Source organism: Corvus brachyrhynchos, unplaced genomic scaffold, assembly GCF_000691975.1.
Source record: "Corvus brachyrhynchos isolate BGI_N302 unplaced genomic scaffold, ASM69197v1 scaffold99, whole genome shotgun sequence".
NCBI classification, from domain to species: Eukaryota; Metazoa; Chordata; class Aves; order Passeriformes; family Corvidae; genus Corvus; species Corvus brachyrhynchos.
Window position 1 is genome coordinate 1053669 of NW_008239778.1, and position 22724 is coordinate 1076392.

At 43.9% G+C, this 22724-nt stretch overlaps 1 protein-coding gene and 1 long non-coding RNA gene across 5 annotated transcripts; one reads left to right on the forward strand and one right to left on the reverse strand.

Moving 5' to 3' along the window:
* The first annotated feature begins 481 nt into the window (after window positions 1–481).
* LOC103621530 (merlin) lies at window positions 482–21787 on the forward strand. Of its 4 annotated transcripts, none has more exons than XM_017743066.1 (19): window positions 482–523; window positions 4446–4691; window positions 5814–5931; window positions 7545–7670; window positions 8044–8166; window positions 10549–10632; window positions 11298–11366; window positions 11598–11680; window positions 12334–12409; window positions 12823–12960; window positions 14615–14689; window positions 15040–15153; window positions 15560–15682; window positions 16206–16423; window positions 17265–17367; window positions 18029–18156; window positions 18692–18842; window positions 19523–19732; window positions 20704–21787. In XM_017743066.1, the coding sequence occupies exons 2-19, from the start codon at window positions 4684–4686 to the stop codon at window positions 20737–20739; spliced, it is 1983 nt and encodes a 660-aa protein (XP_017598555.1). In that variant the 5' UTR covers window positions 482–523; window positions 4446–4683; the 3' UTR covers window positions 20740–21787. The 4 variants fall into 4 exon arrangements, with proteins under 4 accessions (XP_017598555.1, XP_017598554.1, XP_017598556.1 ...); XM_017743065.1 differs by lacking the exon at window positions 482–523 and adding an exon at window positions 1146–1581; XM_017743067.1 differs by lacking the exon at window positions 482–523 and adding an exon at window positions 1146–1581 and having other exon boundaries at window positions 4489–4691.
* LOC108448831 lies at window positions 12525–14607 on the reverse strand. The gene is made up of 3 exons (XR_001864866.1): window positions 14072–14607; window positions 13856–13858; window positions 12525–12535 (listed from the first exon to the last, which is right to left on the reverse strand). It is a non-coding gene; the product is annotated as an uncharacterized LOC108448831 (long non-coding RNA).
* Window positions 21788–22724: the final 937 nt, after the last annotated feature.

Here is a 22724-nt window from a genome sequence, read left to right on the forward strand (position 1 = left end):
TGGCTGGAGCTGAGCCAGGGGAGGTTTATATTGGATATAAGGAAATCAGGAAAAATTTTTTCACCCAGAGCGGTTAAGTGCTGGAATAGGCTCTTTGGGGCAGTGGTCATAACACCAAACCTGGCAGAGCTCAAGTACTCAGGCACATGGTGGGATTCTTGGAGTGTTGTCTGTGCTGTCAGGAGTTGGACTCTATAATCCTGAGGGGGTCTCTTTCCACTCAGGATATTCTGTGATTCTTGGAATGTTAAGTCCAGCTGTGCACCCGGCACTGCCACTGCGACCCCTCAGCCACATCACCCAGCACCAGACCCAGATGCTCTTGAACACCTCTGGGGTGGTGACCCCACCGTCTCCCTGGCCAACTTACTCCTGTGCCTGACCACCCAAACAGTGAAAACATTTTTTCTTATATCTAATCTGAATCTCCCATCTCAGTTTAAGGCTATTTTTTTCTTGTCCTCTCCCTACAGGCACAGCAGAAAAGACTTCCTCTTGTCCTCTCACCACAGCCTGCTTTCAGGTAATTGTGGGGAGTGATAAGGTTCCTCTCTGAGCCTCCTCTTCTGAACAAATGCAGGGTATAAGTGCTGAATTACGTGGAATTTTGGAGGTGACTCTCAGTGCAGCCTCTTCGTGTGGCACTGAGGTTTCTGCACAGCAACAAGTGTTGTGCTCTTCCCCCTGCTGTTAAGTGATGGATGTGAGACAACTCTTGGAAGGTTTTCTGTGTAAATCTGGAATAGTTAGAGGAGATATGGAGTGAGAGCTGGCCTGTTGTCCTTGCTCTCCATAACCTGGCAGATACTCAGTTTCTGTAAATCTGTCTATAAAATGGAGGTTTAGCAAAAAACTCCCAGACCACTTACAAACTAAATATTGGCAAAATTATTTGGCTTTGAGGTAAGGTGCTCCTGGTTTTTCCCCGTGACTGGAGACTGAGGCCATCCTTTTTTTTTTTTTTTTTTATTTAAATGTGCTCACTTAATCACTTTCTGCTGGTATTTTGGCTGCTGCCCATTTTTGAGGCTTGTTCTCTCTTTGGTGTCAGTGTCTCATCATCTCTCACCACAGGAAGAGGACAGGTAGGGAATCATATTTAATTAACAGCACAACTCTGGGCAGTTTCCCTTCTTCAGGTGGCTGATATGTGGAGAGCAGGAGACACTGTTGAAATAGTTTGATCAGATACACATCCAAGGAGTTATTTGGAAGTTCATTATCAATCCTTACGAATATCCAAGTCAAAACTCGTGGACTTCTCTTATTTTAGTGCCTGGTTACGTGAGTTACAGAGCAGAGAAGTTGGGAGGAGCCCTGGTGCAGGCAGGAAATGGTTAAGAGCCGTTCCTATCACCTGGGAAAGCAATCCTTTGATTTTTCAGAGGGCGCTAACATGCTGCAGTTCATGGAAACAAAGGGAAGGGGGATCAAGTAGAAAAGTTGTTCTTGGATTTTATTCTCAGTGGCAGAACTTGTGAGGGCTGGATATTGATGTCTGTGGGGAAAATACGGAGTTTTTGGATGAAAAGGGATTTTTTATTTTTCTTCTTATCGTCATTCAAAAAAAGGATCTGTGAGGTAAGTCTTGATTCCAACTGGTGACTTTAGATAACTTCTTTTTAGAGTGAGGGGTAGAGAAAATCCTTTATCTTGCTGACCCATTTTAAAACAGTGAATTCTTTGCTTAAATTGTTCCTCGGGCAGGGAGCACAGACAGGAGTGTGAGTCAACAACTGTTCAAAGCCCACGACTCTCGCCTGTGTCGTCTGCATTCAAATTGCTTGCATTAATTCCTGAGCTGGAGTATGGAAATTCAGGAACTGGGAGAAACATAATGAGTCAGGGGAATTTGCCACTCCGAGTTGCAGTAAATATTTCAGCGATGACAGTCTTTCATATTGTGGTAGTGTCTATGTTAATGTGCTTTTGCAGTGGATGCTCCAAGCATCTTCTGTTGGTGGCTCTTAAAAGTAATTCCCAAGCCTTGTCTCTTGAATCCTCACTGCTCTCCCAAAGGTTTTCTATTTCCAGCTCCTGTCAAGACTTTGCTGCTGTGGGGCAGATTCATTTTGGGAGTGTTAGAGAGGGGTCTCAATTGCTATTAGTTCTTTGCCTGTCTGCACCTGAGTTCTCAGCTTAAGAAGTGCTGCTGGTTTCTGTGTGAGTGTGAAAACAGATGATTTTTCACCCCAGTGTGGCTGCCCCAAGTGTGATGGATGGTGACAGCTCCCACCCAGGTGTCACTGAGAGCCAGTGCCGCGTGAAGGGAAGTTTTTATACCCTGCAAAACCCCATCCATCCACCTTGGAAATGCTAAGCTGGGAATAAATTGCACCCTCACTCTTGGGCAGCTTGTTCCTGGAGATATTTGTCTACAAGGTGCTGAATTCTGGTGGATTTACTGAGCTTTGTGTGCGTGCGGTGATGCTGCTTTCACATTTTTCTCTCTGGTTGCCGGTGGATGCTGTGAGTGAGTGGGATCTGATGTGTGGCGTACTCCCCGCGTGGATCAAAGGGCAGAGCTGTGCTGTAACACGCTGCCCACCCGCTGCTGTGACACAGATAAGCATCGCTGCTGCCAGAGTCACCTGGCCAGTTCTTCCTGCTCTTCCCCGTTCCCGGTTTCTACTTCACCCCCACGCTTTGCTCCTGGTTTCTCATTGTCCACGAGGGAGAACACTCTAATCCAGAGCTGCTGGATGTCCCTCCTTTCATCCTGGGTGTGAAAAGAGAGTTGGGGCTGTTTTGTTCCTTTACATTTTATTCCCCATCGCTGCCTTTCTGTTCCCCTCACCACACCAAGCTTTTATCATCTCCCTGCGCTTGTTCCCAGCTCCTGAACTCTCTGTTCCCAGGTTCTGGCTGGGCAGGAATCTTTGATCACCGTGCCCTCTTTTGCATTCATGAGTTCTTTGGTAGGGTTCACATTCTGCTGCTTCTGGATCCCTGCAGGAATAAATCACTGGAGCTGGGTGTCAGGAACTCTGCCTTGGAGCACTTGATTCCCAGTTAAACGCTGTTGTTAACAAGGATTGCTTTTGCATTTATACAAGAGATGGCAAACCCAGATTGGTTTTTTTTTTTCAGCAAGATTTCTCTTATTTGAAAGAGTTCTTTTTCTAAAATCTCGTCTGCTAAGTGCTTTTGCTTCTGTTGTTGGGATCTGACATTCATTTCAGCTATTCAGTGTGAAAACCCTTTCCAATTTCTTTACCAGTGCTATTGATTAAAATGCAGTTTACTTTTCTGGGGAAAATTTGATATTCAAAAATGTCTTTTCACTGTGAGTCAGAATGTGCTTTTCCATGGAATAAAAGTTCTGGAAAGAACAAAAAAAATATGCTATTGGAAATATTGAACAAATTATATTGTCATTTCAACCTGGTTATATAAGAAAAAAGAAATAACTTCAAAGTCCAAATGAAAAGCTCTGGCATTTTTCTCATATTTTGAGATAATTAGTACATTTTTCTCTAGCTGCTCAATTTTATCTGTTCAGAATTTTCCATATGAAACTCTGAGAATGTTCTGTACTGGCCCTAACTCCAAGTTCCTGTTTAACTCAATTGGCTGTTTCAGGTTACATATTAAAAATGAATGATGAAGTTTTTTTTCTCCTTAGTTTTCAGCCATTGATGTTTCTTCTAGAAACGAATAAAACTATTTCCAGGATTGTATAGAAACCTGTAGTTCTCAGGCTATAAATGGTGTGTCTAATGGTACAATTATTTACAGTTGGGAAGAAAGCCAGGTGGAGAAGAGCTTTGGAATGCAACAGGTTAAAATTTAATTTTGCAGCTTGCAGACTAGAGATCAAAAAATGTCTGGGGTAATCACTGCTGGTTTGGATACCCTCACATGATGCTCTCCCTGTCAGTATTGCTGTGGTCATTTTGGGGGTTTCAATATTCCCTTTTTCATTAATTGAAAACACTTTGCTGTGCTAAGCAGAAAGGACCTGAGCTCTGCTCAGTTGGGTGCACTGAGCTGCCTAAATTTGAGAGGAAAGTTTGTGACAGATCTGGTTTTCACTCCTTTAAAAGATAATCCCTGAGGAGAAAGGGGCGCCCTGGGGGTGATGGGATTTGGGCTCTGGATATGGTGTTCCTTGGATTTCACTGGTTTTTGGTGGTGTGGCCTCTCCTGGGCTTGTGGTGGGCACTGGCAGAAGGGACCAGCTTGGGAGGAGTCCTTTGAGGGTTTAGGCCCCTCCAGTCTCGAGGATATGCAGTCACATTGTTTTGTGGGGAAGTTCAGAAAGAGAAATGCCACCCTGTGCTTTTCCAGCACCAGAACATCCTGATTATTCTTGAATTTCCCTCAGTCTGCATCCTGCCTGCAGCTTAATTAAGCCCACTATTCCTTGTCACGAAGAGCAGCCATTACAATGTGTCACCACTCGGCCTTTCTCTGTCCTAACCAGTGCTTTCATCTTACCACAGATGATTTTCTAGCCCTTGGACCTCTCCTTTTGACTCTCTCCAGTTGCCTTCCCAGCTCCAGAAGTGGTGCCCCAAACCCAAAAAACACTTCAGCAGAAGATTCACCAGAGCCAACCGGAGGGAGAGGCCTCCCCAACTGGTCCCAGTGGTATCAGAAGGATGAATTTCCTCCTGAGCTTGTTTTCCCTACTCTGAGTTGCCTCAATGACTTGTTCTCAACTGTGCCTCTGATATCCCTATGATTTGGTAACTATTTTATCTCTTCCCTGCCTCAGCTTCCCTATAATCTGAAAAGAAAAACTTCCCTATCTGTTTCACCTCCTATTTAACTGGTCAGAATCTGTGGGTGGGGGGCACAAACAAAGTAAGTGGAAAATCAATACATTCCCAAGCCAATTTAGAGCTCAGCAGAAGCAAAAAAAGGGAGCAAGATACTTTATAAAATCCTGGAAGGTGCAGGCAAATGGAAATTTTCAGTTTAAACTCGAGCTTTACTTTGGAATTCCTCAAGGACAGATTGGAATTCTGCCACACTGTAAATAGTCTTAGGCCTGTATAGTTCACAGTTACTCACTGCATTATACAAGTTTGACCTGTTAATTTTATAAAGTAAAAAGAAGCAAAAACCTTTACAGGCTGATTTCCTGTGCTCAGAAAGAAATGCCTGAGAACTGCCTGGAGCAGATCCACACCATCATTTAACCCCAGCTTTCAATATTTGCTTTCCACAAAGCCCTTGTGGAAGCAGCATCTCCTCAATTTTGTGGATGGTGTGCAGGTGATTACATTTAGAAGAGAAGATTTCTGAAGGAATTTTCTGTTGGCTTCTGCAAAATTAAACTCATTTCAGAAAAACTTCACTGGGAAAATTTCTGTTCTAAATAACTTTTGTCATCGTGAATGAGTAGCACAAGAGAATGTGGTAAATTCAGCTTAATTTCACTGCATATATTCCTTGGCTTTTGTATAATTTCAGGGAGTTAAGATCTCATGTTATAAAGAAATCCAATAGTTCAGTTGCTGAAGGAGCCATAACTGGTGGAAAAGGGTTGTGTTGGATTTGACATCATAAAATTTAGCTGCACTTTCTGCTGTTCTACTGTGTGGAGATGCTGCAGAGACCCTTGAGAAAGAGAATTTTGTTTGTGATAGCCAAAACCTGAGAAAAGACAGCAATAACATTTTCTGACCAACTTATTTTAAGAAGCAAGCTCATTTTCAAGGTTTTTCTTTCAACGTCCTTATTGTCTTAGACACAAAAAATGCATCTCTAAAGGTGACTTTATTCTGCATGTTTGGACTTATCCTACTTTGGAATCTAACCAAGAAAATGCTGCCGAATTTCCATCCCTCAATGTGTGATTTCAGGTGTGGCTGCCCTCATCAACTGAAAAATATGTCCATCCGAGGCCTGAAGAAGAAACAACCAAAGACTTTTAAAGTTAAAATTATAACAGTGGATGCTGAGATGGAGTTCAGCTGTGAGGTGAGAGTGTCAGCAAATTCTGGGGACTTGGGGACTGACCTTTGTATTAGCAAGAAATTAGGAAAAATCAGGTTATCAGCTCATGGAGAGTCTTCAAACTGATCTGTTATTTTTATAAAGAATGAATTATTTCATCTCAGGTGCATTCTTAGCTCTGTTCAGAATTTAAAGCTGTTTGCATGAAATCCATTTGGCTGGCATAGCTAAATTAACACTAAACCTGCTTTCTTCATAAGCATTCCAATTGTTTGTAAGCATTCCTACTTCTCCATGAAATTCTTTTTTTTGGAACTGCCACAACTCTTTAAGACACTTCCAGATTGGATAAACTGGTCAGAGCTGGTGCTAAAATGTTGCTTTTAAAATAATTTATAAGCTGGTGCTTTTGTTGATCTGGGACATTCTGTTTAAATTTGCCATTTATAAACTCCAGTTCTTTAACTGCAACGTGTGTTAGGATCTCTGGGCAGAAGAGAAAAAAAGGATTGATGAAAAAGCTGACAGTTCTTCCATTAATTATGGCTATCTGATAAAATGATTAGGGAAATCATGGCTGGAGAAAAATAAATGATCAATTGCTAAATAAATTGGGCTGCACAATTGAAGGGACAGAACTGTCCCTGATTTAATTAATTCCTAATCATCCAGCAAAAGCACAGCAAGACACAGTTATTCTGAGGAGTTAGAAAACTCAGTTCCAATGGGACTGGCAATTTTAGTGAGACATTTAATGTCATTTATTAGGTCCTGCAGAAACAGAATAGATTAGTCTTGTGTGACTTACTGCTCTGGAGTGCTTGCAGGCAGAGTTGTGAAAATAAAGGATTTGGAAAATTCGATTTGGAGGTCAGAGTCCTTGTTAACAAATCATGTGTTCCTTCCTTTGCTACCTCTCCTTTCTCCCCAGACACTGCTCTTTTGCTGGGATGATTTCCAGCTTTCCACTCAAATACCGCCTAAATTTCACTTTATTTTTGGTTTTTTTGCCATTCAGTTTTTAGTTTTAGCAATTAGATAAAATCATCGTTCTAAAATGTGGTCAAATAGAAGAAAGAGATGAGCAGCCTCTTTGGTGAAAAAAAGCATCAGATGTGTGTGAATTCGGGACCTTTAATCAAAGTTTGCTCTCTCTGGCTGCTGAGTTGAAATGAAAACATTTAAGAAGACTCATTTAAATCAGAGTAGGATTAAGGCTTGGCCTGGTGCCACAGAAATACCTGAGGGGTGTGAAAGGTGGATCTGCTCTCATTGTTCAGCATTCCTACCCCGTGTCCTGATTTGATTTCCCAAGGCTTTCCTCTCAGTCTCTCCAATTTGTATAAACTATTGAGTCAAAATTTTGGACAAATATTAATAAAGACTTATTATAAAGCCACATCCCAGGAAATCAATAGTACAATCCTCATTCCCAGTGCTCCTCAATTGCTTGGTGATTAAATGACTCCAGCTGCTCTCTGGATGTGTCTGGAGAAGGAGAGGAGGTGGAACACAGCAACTCTTAGACTATTTCATTAAAAACCTAAAAGTGAAATAAGATTTCATAGGAGAAAGGGCTAAAATGGAGCAAATTCATTTAGGATAGCCATGTTTTTCTTGATTTTTCTCTCTTTTAGATGAAGTGGAAGGGAAAGGATTTGTTTGACCTGGTGTGCCGAGCCCTTGGTTTAAGGGAGACTTGGTTCTTTGGCTTGCAGTACACGATTAAAGGAATGTGCACCTGGTTAAAGATGGACAAAAAGGTACAGGGAACAAAATGTGTGGCAATTATTTACTTCTATTGTGTGGCAATTATTTATTTCTGTAAGTATTGACTTTCTGGAGCACAGGAGCTAAAGGGGTGTGTTCCATGACAACTCAGAATTTTACATGATAGCTTTTTTTTTAAGGCTAAAATTGGATTCTTTGCTCTGATTGCTTCTATCCCATTTGACCTGGAACATCCCACACTAATCACCACTAATTGCTTATAGATTAAAGCTCAGAATTATCCTTCCCTCTAAAATACGGGAAGGCTGCTTTAAGGGGATTATTTGCTGCTCTCTGCTTTTCCTCGGGAATATTATCTTGAGACACTCATGTATCCTTTTTGCTGCTGATTTTATCTCTAAACAGGTTTTAGATCAAGAAATCCCCAAAGAAGATCCCATTAGCTTTCATTTTTTGGCTAAATTCTATCCAGAGAAGGTAGAAGAGGAACTTTTACAGGAAATTACCCAGCATTTATTCTTCCTTCAGGTCAGGAACAGTTTTTAACCATGAATTCCTTCTGTATTTCCCCCAGTCCTTTTGCATTGTCTTTGATCTTGTTGGCAGCTCAGGATAATTTTGCTTGCTTCAGCTTATCAAGAACTTTACAGATATTACTTTTATGAAATGCAAACATCTCTCCTGCCTGCTGTGGGTTTGTGTCCAGGTAAGCTGGAATGTTCCATCTTCTGCAGGTTTTTGTGACAACACCCAGCAGTTTGGCTGATGATTCCAAATCTGGATATTCCAGACTTGTTTTGCTCCTTAATGTGTGTTAAAAAAAAATAAAAATTTCATGCAAAGCTGGAACTGTTGGAAGAACTGTGAGGCTTTTGGGGAGATCTTGTGCTGGAGGGCAAAACCTCTAGAAAACAAGGACTCCCTAAACCTTCATTTTGGATTGTAGGGGTAAAAGATCCTGGAATTTGACAGGCATTCTGAAATCCAGGTTTGTTCACCTGGCAAGGTTTAAAAGGAGCAGAGCAGCAAACACCATTTGAGCTCCATCAAAAAGTGGATGAAGGAGCAAATTCTTAGAGCCTTATCAAAAAAAAAGATGGATCAAGCAGGAAAAGCCCCATAGCTGCAGCAAAGGATACAAGCACTGAATTTGGGATGGTCACTTCCAATGTCTGGGACATCCAGCTTCTCTGCTGAGTTGTTGTGGAGTCCCTCTGAAAGTTTCAGCCTCTGGAGTGTTACTTTATTCCAGCAGGATGTGTCTGTGCAGGTAGCTGGGGTGTATGAGAGAAATTCAGTCTGCAGCTGGAAATGAACCCAGTAAATTCCCCTGTGCCCTGAGGAGGGTGTGCTAATGAAATAATGGGGAAATGGTTAAGAAACCCACCAGAACTTCATCCAGAACCTTTAACCACTTTGGCAGTTTATTTCTTCAGCTAATTTTGGAAAGAAATGAGAGCAGCAGAACTCTTTTCCTACTCTTTTAATCCTGATTTTTCCACTTCTTTTTCTTTTCTGCTTGAACCTGCCTTAACTAGCAGACAGGCAATTAGCAAATACTTCTCATTCCAACGTAGGAAAACAAGGCTGAAACAAATTGGAACTTGCAAAGTTTCCCGACTGTTAAGAACTTCAGCTCACACCTGGATGCTAATAGGAAAAACATGTACAGACATCTGGATGCCTGAAGATTTCAGCTCTCCTGACTCTTCAGAACTTTGCAAATTAATGTGGCATAACAGCTTTTTCCAAAATGCCTGAATAAATGTCAATTACTAAAGCTAAATATTGTCTGCTGAAAGATGAGGTCATTTATTGCTTCTTCATGAAGTTTAACAAAAAGTCCTTGTAAAAACTGATTAGGAAAAAAACCCCAAAACAGCCCAGACACTTAAAGGGGATTTATCCACATTGTTCTGAATTCTGGAGCATGATTTACACCGTGGAGAATGAAAGCTGGAGCTTTCCAAATTGGAAGAAAAATCTTTTCATTCTTTCCATTTTAACAGCCTAGAAAGAATGTTCCCTGCGCTGGAACTCAGGTTCAGAGATTGTGCTCACCAGGGACTAAATTTAAAAGAAAAAACTTTCTTGGTGGTTCATTTCAGTTCCCAGCACCTACAGAGGTGTGTTTGTAAACAGAACTTGTGCTTGCTCAAGTCATTTTTTCTCTTTGGAAATGTTTAAGACTGTGAGCTATGCAAAATTTTGTTGTCTTGTGTTTGTTCCTGGGCTAAATCCACCTGAGAGGAGGATTTGGGAAGATTGATTTCCCCTTCCCTCTTTAGGTTTTCAAGCAGAAATTGCACAACTGATTTAAAATCATACAACACATTCCAAACCATTACACCTCTGGTCTTGGTAGCACCACAGGTTATTAAAATGAGACGAAAAAAAGAAATTAAGTGCTCTATTATTCAGCTTCTCTTTTGGGGCTCTCCTTTATTCTCTCATTTTGGAAAGCTGGAGAACACCTCTTAGGGTTTTTAATATGGCAGCACCAAGCAGCTGCACAACCCTGAGTGTGCTCTGGTTGAGCCTGACCTCCAGAGCTCCCTTCCAACCTAAAATTTGATGTCTGATGTGATACACAGCAGGCAGAAAAAAAGGAGGATTGTTAAAAGAAATGAAGCGCAGACAATAAAACTGATGTTTTATAAGATATTCTTTCGTAGGGCTCCTTATGTAACTGTGTGGAGAGAGCTGACTGGCATTTTTGGTCTCATTAAATGCAATGCTAACTAAAGGCTTCCTGTGTTCCTGAATGCCAATTTCTTGTTGCTGTTATTAACTCATAAAGGTGATATTTTGTGCCAAGTTATAGTCTGGGCATGTCTGCTTTCATTTCAAGCCTGACAGAAATCCTGACTTTGAGCTTCTTTCACTTGCTCCCTTTTTCTGTTGGTTTAGGTTAAGAAACAAATCCTGGATGAGGAGATCTATTGCTCACCAGAAGCTACAGTTTTACTGGCTTCTTATGCTGTTCAGGCCAAGGTTTGTGCATAGAAAATCTCTTTTTTCATTGACTTTTTTCTGGTTTAACCAACACATCTACCTGGTGGTGTGTAAACACAGCAGGGTTAAAATTTGCTGTTAAAGAAGTTGATCATCCTGGGATGTAAAGGCACAGCTAGAAAAAGAAGCATCAAATGCTACTACAAGGATTTTTTTTCTATACTGTGCTTCTGCAATTTAGGGGATTTATTTGGGCCTAACATTTTAGTATAATCTTTGTCCAGGCTAGAATGATTTCGTGTTGTCTTAAAAAATGATCGTGGATGCAGGAGGTGCTCAAAACAGAGCTCAGAATGGGAGGACACGAAGTTTTTTAGTGTCTCTTAGAGCTCTGTTCCCTTCTTGCCACCAAGAGCCCAACTTACACAATGGCAGGAGGTGAACACAACTTCTCAACAGCTGACGTTCCTCTAGTCCAGAGGGTGAATTCCTGGGAGATTCCTTCAGTTTCCAGGTTAGGATTGAAGTCTAAGTGACTCAGTGGCTGTGTTGGAGCCACGTGCATGGCACAAGGGCTGGAAGTTCCTTCCAAAACAAAACCAAAATAAAATCTGCCTCAAGTTTTCGCGTCAAAATTTGCAAGGAACAACTCCCTCAGCATTCTGCCTCTAACAAACTGATATAACTTTTCTTTTTTGGGACAGTATGGTGACTATGACCCAAATTTCCATGAGCCAGGCTTTCTAGCCCATGACGAGCTGTTACCCAAAAGGGTGAGTCTTAATTTTATACAAATCCAAATCTCTGAATCTGCTCTTTGCAGTGCAGAATCTTTGAATCTCCCCTTTGCAGTGCAGATATTGCTGGGGATTAACCAGAGCATTAAAAACGCTGCAAAATGACCAAGATGTGAACTGCACCTCTGAGCATTCGCTTTGCTTGGGAGAGGCAGCACTTGGATTTGGATCTTCAAAGGGACTCAACCTCCTTCCTTTCCCCTGCAGGTTCTCAGGCAGTACCAGCTGACAGCAGAGATGTGGGAAGAGAAGATCACTGCTTGGTATGCTGAGCACAGGGGGATTGCCAGGTAGGAAACCTTTGCATTTCTTAGAAATCCCAGACGTTTCTTTATGGGATTTGTTGTCTTCAGTGTGATTCAGCCTATCTGGAAATGCGATTAAGCAATAAATAGGATGTGTTAGCACCCAGAGGCAGCTTTTCCTAATATTTGGGTTCCATTTCTCTCTGTTCTAGAGGCTTCTTAGCATTATTTTTATTGAATATTTTCTTAAAGATGTACTGATTTACCTTTGAAGGGAGGAGAAAAGTGGGCGGAGAGATTCTCGCCCTTCTTTGGCCTTGGCCAAAAGCTCTGTTCAAGACTCATTTCTCAATGAACTCTGTTTCCTGAAGGAGATATATTCATGGAAAACAATGGGAGGTTGGGTTTCCAAGACATGGAGTGGCAAAACTAACACAAGGATGAGACTTTTCATGCATTTTAAAGAAGATTACACTATCCATGAGTCATCTTTTCAAATAGGTGCGACTTTACTGCCTTTATTCTGTCCAGATGCTGTTTTTATTATCCTTTTTTCTATTATTGAGAGCAAGATGACAAAATTAAAGTAAGTTTGTACAAAGGACCAGATTACCTGTTCTTTTCTAAGTGGGAAATGGAGAGTCAGCCAGGAGAGAAAGGCTGGAAAGGAGTTTCATAATCATGGCTTTATTCTCCAGGGATGAAGCTGAGATGAACTACCTGAAAATTGCCCAAGACTTGGAAATGTATGGTGTCAATTATTTCCCAATTGCTGTAAGTGCCTTATTTTAGCAGTTTGCAGTTGCTGCAGATGATGGTGCTGTCCTTTTAAAATCCTCCAGGGAGTTTGGAACTGGGACTCCTGACTCCTGCTTTTCCCTGCTGCTGGTTTTGTTCTGACTTGGTTTTCTTGCCCTCTAGATGAGCAGGTGAATCAAACAATTAAGATTAATATTTTTACAACTTGACAGCTTCCTTGGAATAGGAAGGAGAAATAGTTTGAGGTGCTATAAACAGCCTAGAGGACTGAATTTATTAGTAACAGCGACAGCATTCATAGTATTTTATATAAACACCAAATTCCTAAAATACAGATAAATATCAATATATTAAAATATGGGCTTCTTGTCTGTGGTTGTTTAATGTCACCAAAAAAATGCCATTTGCTGATCTCTCTTGTTTTTTAGCAAAATAAAAACCACACAGATCTCCTGCTTGGAGTTGATGCCAAAGGTATTCATATCTACAGCATTAATAACAGGTTCTCTCCAAATAAGTCCTTTGAGTGGAGCTCTATCAGAAACATTTCCTGTAGTGAGAAAGAGGTATGCTGGCTTTGATGTATTATTCTTTTTACATGGGCATGGGTGTGGACTGGGATTCTTGGAACAGGCTGAAAGCTTCCTCTGTTGAAATAATTTTGAGGGAGAAGGGGGAAATCCTGGGGAGCTTTGTTACAAAACTAAAAATAACAGCCCTGCCTTGCAGATGAGCTCGAAACCTTGGTTCCCCGAGGCTGCTCTGAGCTCTGACTCCATTCTGGCTCCTTCCCTGCTGCTTGGCCTTTGCAAAACAAGTGTGTTGATCTCTGAAAAAGACAGATATTATGAATGCCACCGTGCCTGGCTTCCTCAGTTATCCCAGGGGGAATTCCACAATCCATAAAACCTTAATGCTGTTTGCACATGCAGGAGCCGTCCTTGTAGCTGAGGCTTGGAGCCCAGTGGCAAGAGGACACATGCAGGGAGATATTAATGGTTTTCTGCCTCAGCTCTGCCAGTTTGCTGGGACATGATTTCACTCCTCAGCACCACCCCACCGCTGCAATTTCACTGGGAAGCCCAGCTTTTGCTTCTGGAAAGTGAAGGAGCAGGGAAAACTTACTCTCAGTGCAAATCACGGGCTGCATGGAAGGCTCTAAGCAGAAAAATCAAACCCAGGAAAACTCCATTGGTACTGGAATCCCTGGGATTTTTCAGCCAAAGGGCAGCACAGCCTGTTCCATTTTCTGTGGGCTTTTTGGAAAACATGAAGGTGAGATTTTAGATTCATGCCCATTCAGTAAGGCAAACCTACAGGATTTGCTGCCTCCAAAACATTTTTGGTACCTGATAACATCAAACTTCCCCTGAGATGTGGGAATAAACTGCTTTAACTCCCTGTTGTGGGGAAATTGGGCAGCCCTATGTTTAAACTTCACTTTATTCAGTGCCACAGCACAGCCTGGCTCCTCAAAAGGCAGCCAGGCATTACGTATAGGGTGAAAGAAGCTATAGGACATCATGATCCTGGTGATCCAGATGCCCTGGAATCATATAGGAATTACCTTGCAAAGGGATTAGAGGAATTGAGTACCAAGGAACCTCTGAGGCACAGAAAACAGGGTCTTAAATTATTAAAAAAAAAAAAAAAAAAAAAACAAAACAGGAGGGTTACCGAACAGAGCACAAAGTGGGGAGTGGAGCAGGAAGACCCTTCCTGGCCTCTGGGAACAGCTTGGGAAGTGGACTGAAAAAGGAAAAAGTGAGGAAGTCTCCAGCACTTTTACCTGCTGCTCTGAAGAACGAGCCCTTAGGCCCTTGATCCATTTATTTATCCCTGCAATGGTTGCTGTCCTGAGAGGTGTTTGACATTTCCCTGACTTTAGGGCTATGCCTGCTCCTTGGGTTTGCTGATGTGTCCTGTTCTCCTGATAACCAGTGCTTGTTCCAGCGCTCTGGGGACAGTGTGCAGTGCACAGGTGGCATCAGGAAAACCACCCAGACTGGCACTGGGGTGGGCCTGGGGGTTTATCCTCCCACACAGGCTGATTCTATGGAGAAAAACAGTTTTATATCACTGTCCCCCTATTTGTGGCATGAATCACTGCTTCCCCAGAGAGACGTGGAGATGGGCTAAAGTTTGCATTGGTTTTAATAGTTTCAACTTATTTTCCTCCTCAGGTGCTTCCTTTCTTTTTTTTTTCTTTTGCCTGTGTAGTTAACTATTAAACCCCTTGACAAAAAAGCAGAAGTCTTCAAGTTCTTTTCCTCTCAGCTCAAAGTGAATAAACTGGTAAGTGCCCTGCTTTCTTTCTGTGAAGCTGAACCTGGTGATACAGACTGAGAAATATTGTTTGTAAACAAAATCATGATCTTGACATCTCAGCCTAGATGTGTTGCCTGTGTAATTCAGCAAAATGGGATCAGAGGGAGATGAGGGACAGAAGGAATCTCTCATCCTGTTACAAACTTACCTAAACTGTTGTGTGCCTGCCCTGGGTGCTGATTTGCTTGGAAGGGAAGCAGCTGCCAGTACTTGTGCTGAAGTCAGAGTTGTCCTCTGAGGCCAGTGTGGGCCTCTTTGCCCCTCTGGCAGGGGCACAAGTCCATCAAAATCACATCTGCTTTGCCTTTCCTCTCCAGATTTTCCAGCTGTGCATTGGAAACCACGACCTATTTATGAGGAGGAGAAAAGTGGACTCCATAGAGATCCAGCAAATGAAAGCACAAGCCAGGGAAGAAAAAGCTAGGAAAAAGGTAGATTCTTCCTGCTCCTGTGTTGTTGAAAACACTGATTATTATTCCAGTTGGTGCCCTTGCTGCCCCTGTATTCCATCAATATGTGTGTGGGAGGTGAGGAAATGCAGCAGGATTGGATGTGGGAACAGCTCTGAAGCATCTGAGGATATCAGAGGTGTTTGTGTGGAGAGGTGATCCCAAAGATTTGGGCCACACAACAGATCAATCCAAGGGCTCTCCCAGCAGTCTGAAATAACCAGGAGTGCCTGCCTGAGGAGGTCCATGCTGCAAAGTTCAGGCAGCTCCAGCATCTGTGGTGACCATCCCAGCTGGAGAGCAGCCCCTTCTTCATTTGATGCATTTCACTCAGGCCCAGGTGAGATTCTGCTGCAACCCCACAAACTCTTGCTCATCCTACTTCCAGATGGAGAACCAGAGGCTGGCCAGGGAGAAGCAGCTCCGAGAAGAAGCCGAGAGAGCCAAAGAAGAGCTGGAAAGGCGCCTCTTCCAGCTGGAAGATGAAGCCAGGCAGGCCAACGAGGCCCTGGTGAGTTAGGCTGAATGTTCTTGTGCTTGATGGGCTTTCTTGGTTTGGAAGTAGGATGCTTTTTTGACACCAGGAGACAACCAGACATTGTAGCTCACGCAAGGCTGGAGAGTTTCCAATCACTGGTGGAAAAGGCATTTCCCATTTTCCCAGGAATACCCGGGAAAACCCCGATCTGCCATAATCTGTGAACCATTCTCTCCCTGGATTTGGCTCACAGGGCTCTCTTCAGGCAAAGAGCGGGGGAAAGGAAGCAACCTTGGAGCTGAAATGGGGAGAAAGGGGCTGGCTTCAACTTTGTCCAGCTCTAAAATTTTTCTCCTTGCTTTATAGAGGTGAGACACAGGAAATTCTGGAGCAGAGGAGGAGCATTAGACCCTGAAATTGTGTCTGGTTTTTATTTAAGAAACAATATTTTATCACTTGATCTCTTGGTAAAAGATGTCTTCTGCCTGCTTGCCTGCCTGCAGGGGGGATTTTGCTGGCTCTAAACAAGGAACTAAGAAAAATTCTTTCTCTTCAGCTCCGATCCCAGGAAGCAGCAGAGCTGCTGGCTGAGAAGGCTCAGATTGCAGAAGAAGAGGCCAAACTCCTGGCCCAGAACGCTGCAGAAGCTGAGCAGGAGCGCCAGAGGCTGGAGATCACAGCTCTGAAAAGCAAGGAGGAGAAGCGGCTGATGGAGCAGAAGATGCGGGAGGCGGAGCTGATCGCGGTGAAGCTGGTGAAGGAGTCTGACAGGAGGTGGGGTTTGCTTCCCTGGCGCTGCGTGCTCTCAGCTGGGCTGCAGAGAGTGCTGCTTTCCTCAGAGCCGAGCCCAGCAGGGGGGAACTGCTCCTGAAGTGACACTTCAGAGTGACGAAGCCTCCTTGTGCTTTGTTTGTTCCACCTGGAAGCTGTTGTTGTATTGCAGGTCAGGTTTACAGAGGATCGGATGCAAAGCTGTGGAGATGTTTAGCAAGAAAGATCCAGAATGCAGAGGCATTTTCTATTTAGAGTTGTCAAATGAGCACTGGCTACCTAACTGAATTTACCAGTCTTTATCCCCTGTGAGATATGAGGCTGTTTTCATTCGTTAGTACCAAGTGAATGGCCTCTTTTTTCCCTTTCAGATCTTCCAGCAGTGTAAAACCAGGTAAATTCATGTGAAATATAAACCACTCGGAATGTTTGCATGTTCCCTGAAGATGCAGAGCAGGCCAGTGTTGACAGAGGATTTTTAACCCTGTTATTAAAAAATCCTTCTACTTGTTTTAGGATACTGCCAAAAACTTGCCAAAATAAAGAGCAGCCTCTCCCCACCTCAGGGAGGATCTCTGATGGTCTGGAGACAATCTGTATCAGCAGGTTGTAACTGAGCCCATGGAAGTTAGGAGTAGGAAAATCACATTAATTCAGCCACTTTGTGCAGGGGTGTCTCTGCCCTGCTGTGTCCTGTGAGCTCTCCATGTGAGCATCCTTCCACGAGTGTCTTGATGTAAAGACAGCACAGTAGTGGACTTGTTCTCTGGAAGTTGGTGAGCTCTGAAATCCATGTGCTGGTTGGAAACCATCAGCCATTCCCCTCAGGATGTTTATTTTCCAGAGCCAAGGAAGCAGAGCACCTGAAACAAGACCTGCACGAAGCCCGAGAGGCCGAACGCAAAGCGAAGCAGAAGCTCTTAGACATAACCAGGCTTAATTATCCTGTAAGTTCTGCTCCACTGGGAACCACTCCATCTTCAGGGATAGTCAGGTGTTGATGACATTTCTGTAGCCCCCAGCAAGCTGAGTAGTGGCACGGCTGCATCCAGCTGGGGACAAAGACCTGTGGGACAAACTGGTGTGTAAAAACAGTGTAGCGAGGATGGGAGTTGTGTTTGCTCAGGATGATAAGAAAGGCATGAAGGCAAGACAGCCTCTGCTCCCTAAGTCCATCACCAGTTCTTGTTTTAACTTTGGTCTTGACTAACTCGTGGTGGCATTGCAGCCAGGCAGTTTTTTTGTGGAGCTGGTTGTGCTGAGCCAGCTCTGTCATCCTGGCACATCCGTGAGTGCCTTCAGGCAAAGGAGTGAAGTTGTCCCCAGCATGAAAGCACTGCTAAAGTTCTGTGCCCCAACTCCCTCCTCTGCTCCAGCCCTGCTGAGGATGGATTTCTATTCTCTGCTGAAATAGAAACGCTGCAGCCAGGATAAATCTCTGCTCTTGGATCTGTGGGTTGTGGATTCCAGCTGGGTGCAGGGGAAAGGCTGCAGGAGCATCTGTGTGTCTCAGAAAATGGCTCAGCATGGCATTCTTGCAGAGCTGGGGAGATAAACCCCGGGTCAGTCCCTCAGATCTGACTGACAGTGCTGTGTTGCCTCTTCCAGCACATGGCCAAGTACCCCCAGTACTCTCCAGGTGACAGCAGAGATGCCAACTTTGACAAAGGATCCATAAAGCTGGATTTGAAGGACATTGACCTCAAGAGACTCTCCTTTGAGATAGAGAGAGAGAGGTATCAGTATGCTTGGGGTGCAAATGAAGGAGAGAGGAATTGAAATCTTTGGGAATCACAGTTCATCTTTTATTAACTTGGGATATGCATGTGGCTGGAGGCCTTTTACTGAGCTGGTGTGGGTGATTCTGTGTCAGACTGGCTGTTCACACAGAGGAAAGGTTTTTTTGGTGGCATCAAGCCGTGATAAATCCAGAACCTTCTGTCTTGGGGAGGGACAAAGCACTTTGCTGAACTAACAGCGTGTGAGAGGACAGAAGTTTCCCTCTAGTGCTAAAGTGTGGAATTGCTGGGAGCCAATCCATCGGGCATCCCTTAGTCTGGAAGGAAATGCTTGGTAAAAAGTTAGGAATTAAAAAGAAAGACGTGAACCCCCTTGTCACTGGGTCAGGGAAGCCAGGCTGGCACTGGCAGAATTCATTCTACCTATAAAACATAAAATGAAACGAAAACCAACTCTCCTCCTTCCACAAACACCTGTTGTGGAGTTAAACTGTGCCACTCTAAGCTTTTTGTCTCTGATGCGTGGACCCAGGCTGGACTACTTAGAAAAGAGCAGGAAATTCGAAGATCGACTGAAAGAACTGAAGTCTGAAATTCATGCTCTGAAACTGGAGGAAAAACAGGCTGGGCTTTACTGTCACTGGAATGAAGTCCTGGGCTCCTTGGATCGCTCCTTAGGAGCTGTAAGTACCCTAAATCCCTGCCCCTTTCTGCAGCATGAACCCTAAAATGGAACAGTGTGGGTGTGCCAGAGGGAGCTGCTGTATTTCAGTCCAAGCCTTCACTACCCTTGATGATAAAACATTAGAAGCATGAACGCAGAGGAGGAAAATTCATGTCAAAACAAAATCTTAAGGCCTTTTTCCTGGGCTGAATAGCAGGCCCATAAGCAAAAAAAGAATCATTTTATGATTATGAAATCACAATCAGGGGTTTAAGGTCTTGGAGCAAACGAAAATGTTGTGACTGACTCGTTTAAATGTGGTTTCTTACAGTTTGCATCACATTCTCATTCATGTGCTTTGTGGCTGCTGAAAGTCATAAAAGCCTTGGTGTATTTTTTTTTTTGAAAGGAAATGAGGAACTAGACCCAGATTTTTGTCATAAGTTGCTTGTTTTAAATAAATTCTTCAACTTCCTCCCGAAGCAGGGCAAGAGTAGGGCTGGCTTTGTCTGCAGGTTGTTGCTCATGCAGCAAAAATGGCTCTAAGTCAATGGATTTTAGAGACAGAAGGGGGAGGCTTGAGAAATGATGAGGAAAGATGGCCTTTATTTTCTGACTACTCATCTGATGTTCTTTTTGGCTTGCTGAGTGTTGCTACAGAGAGGGCATTCAATTTCCATGTGCTCTTTTCTTTTAAAGGCCCCATCTTGGATGAAAACCTTTGAAACTGGGGATTCGTTGGATGTAAATCTTCCAAGACCTTTCCCTGCTTACTTGTTAAACACTGCAAGCAGCTGGCCCTGTACCAACAAAATTCAACACACGGTGCCAGTGGAAAAGTCATCTTCCCAAGGAAATTCCTTGGCTGCCAACAGTGTGGGCACGGGAGCCAGAAAACAGATGATAAAGGTAATCAGATTTGTGAGTAAATTCCTAAATGTTGACTAAAAGTTTAGAGTTCAGAGATGGTGGCTGCCTGTAGGGACCTGATTTGTCCTGCTCTGTCCCAGCCTCACAGATGACAAGGCTTTTGCAGGATTTTGGAGCCCCTGGTGCTGGCACATCATTTGGGAATGTTTATAACTCGAGGCTGCCTGTTTTTTTCTCACTTCTGATCTAAGCTGGATTGCAAAGCTGTAAGCCTGGGTAAATGAAGCAGAGATGTCTGTACACAGTAGGAGGATCTGCGTTAAATTTTATTTGTACCAGCCAGACTTGGAAATGAGAAATGTGCTCCCAGGTACAGAGAGCTTAAAACATACTGTGCCTGTCTTGTGGTTTTAAAAGGCAGGCAGGAAGAGACCAATAAATACCCAGGCTCCCAACAGTTCAGTTCTCTTCCATGTGCTCCCTGTCAAACAGGCCTGAAGAGCAACGAGCTGGGTGTCAGGAAAGAACAACCTGCTTTGAAATGTCACTGGACTGGAGAAATCAGGAAGAGCTGTGAGGAAATGTGGTCTGGAACAGTGGGAAGGAAATCAGCTGTCTGTGGCAATGCTAATTGGGCAAGGTGTTGGGAATGAAGAAAGCCTGATGGATTTGCTGTGGTTTATCTGAACAAAACAGGGGGGGGGGGTTAGGATCAATTAAAAGCTCCAGAATATAACATCCAACACCTCCTTCAGGGTTTGGGTGCTTAGAACTAAAGGACACAGCTGAGTGCAGCAACAGCTGAGGGATCAGCTCTTTCTGAGGCAAATTACAGAAGCAACTTTTAAGACTAAACTCAGGGCTGAGGCGAAGAATTTGTTTAAAGAAAGAAGAAAAAGCTCTTGCAGAGCATCTTGCAAAGGGCTCCAGAGTTGGAGGCAAAGGAAGACCCAGAGCAAAGGGAGTTACTTTAAGCCAGCACTAATTCTCCCTCTTGGATTTGCCTGCAGGTTCAGCATCATGACTCAGATGTGATCTACATTTGAAGCCCCTCATTTCCTTGCCAGCCTGGTGGGACTGGTGGCCTTTTTACCTCTGTGGGGACACGTGAGCAGCTCTGGCTGCTGCCAGGTGTGGGAGACAAGGCACTGTGGATCCAGAGCTGCCATCCAGCTCCCAGGCAGGTGACATCAGCTGGGAATGCCACAAGTGGTCCCCGGTGTGTCTGGGAGCAGTGCAAACCCAGAGGAAATGTTGTTTACTACTTGTGCACTTTGGAAGGAACTCTTCACACTTTGCTAACCCTTCCTCTCCCAGGTGTTTCACACACTCACAGCTCTGCTGCTGGAGGAAGGATGTGAGGCAGCAAGTGCCCAGGAGGTGTTTGGGATGAGAAAACAGAACATAAGCTTGGTGTTTATCTCCACAACAGACTAATTATGTTTTTGGTCCAGTCCCTGGGACATGACTCCCACAGAGCTGCTCGACGTTTTAGTGTTTGCCTGCCAAATATTTTCCTTCTCCTCCCCAAACATTTCTTGGTTCACTTAATTGATTTGCATTTCTCTGTGAGAAATCTCAGCTTTTTAATTCCAGATGCAGAAGTGGACATCTTCAAATACCTCCCATTCCTGGGGGAATCCTTTGTTTGGAATGCAAAGCTTCTGTTCTTCAAGTCCCTGACTAGATCAAGCACTTTCTGCTCCAGCAAACTTTGCATACATTAACTGGCTTCCCACTTCTGTGCAACACAGCTCCCACATTAGACAAAGACAAAAGATGCTGTTGGTGTCTGCTAAAGTGGGACTTGTTTCTGGTGGAGAGGTGCATGCAGCAAAGTGCCTGCCTCATTAGTAAAACCCACTTGCATTTCCCTGGTTTGTATGTGTTTAAGTGTCTGCTTCTCCCTAAATCTTCACTCTGAGGACTTCTGGGGAAGCAGACAACATTCAGCTGCAGCTAAAGCAGGAACCCAGCTGAACTTGAGACATGTGATGTAGAAATGAATGGTAATGTTGTTAAATATCTTGTTCTAAAAGCTAAGTTTAAAAAAAATAGGTTCAATAAAAAGCTTCAATTTCCATTTGCTTTGAAGGGAATGCTGTGTCAATATTCCTCCAGCATTAACAAGGCAGGTTTGGAGAACAAACACCCAAATCTCCTCTGTACACATGTGCAGCAGGCTGAGCACAGAGTGGGATGGCAGCTGCCTGTGGAGAGGGACAGCAGTGCTCTGCAGGGCTGCCCTGACTGTGCTCCCAGCCCTGGGAGCACTTGGCTGGATGGGTTGGGCTGTGTTAATTGTCTCCCAGCTCAATCTGGCACGAGATGTTTGCAGAATATTGGCTGTTACACACAATTTCTGAGCTGTCTGCAGAAGCCTGGTGTCTGAGAGGGAGAAGCTGTTGGAGATGCCAGAATGATGAGGCAGCTGCTGTCATGGTCAAGGCTGGAGAGGGAGCATTGGCCAGGACTTGGGACAGTGAACCAGCTCCTGTATTAGCTGGAAAATGCTCCAGCACAACTTTGAATGTGGCATTCTCGGATTTGAGGGTGAGGAGAAATACTGGGATTCCCCTGGTTCTTCTTTTCCTGTTCCCTCTTTTTTCGTGGCATGTGTCTTGCCACAGCTAACTGAGATTGTGCCCTCATCCTTCACACGTGCTGGGGCTTCCTTCTGCTCTTGTGTCTGAGCTGCACCATGGAGTAGGGCCCAGAGGAGGACAACTGCTCCATGTGCACCATTGGTTCATGTCTTTGGACTTAGTCCTGTAAATTCCAGTGAAGAAAAGGACAAGATCACACTCCTGCCAGCTCAAATACAGAAAAACAGCCTTTACAAGCTGTTCTCAGCCTGCTGTGTCCTGGCTGTGCATTGTTCCTGTGCAGCACCACGATCCTGCAGCCTGGGGTGGGTGTTTGAACCTTTGAGATGGGGCAGGAGGAGCTGGAATCTCCTGTGAGCCTTTTAGATGGGGAAAAAGGAGCTGGGATCTGCTGTGAACCACTGAGGTGGGGAAAGAGGAGCTGG

Bases quoted from the DNA above. Each gene is read 5' to 3' on its own strand.
- LOC103621530 (XM_017743066.1), top strand. The intron at 15,683-16,205 runs GTGAGTTAGGCT...CTTTCTCTTCAG, and splicing joins GGCAGGCCAACGAGGCCCTG to CTCCGATCCCAGGAAGCAGC. The intron at 19,733-20,703 runs GTAATCAGATTT...ATTTGCCTGCAG, and splicing joins CCAGAAAACAGATGATAAAG to GTTCAGCATCATGACTCAGA.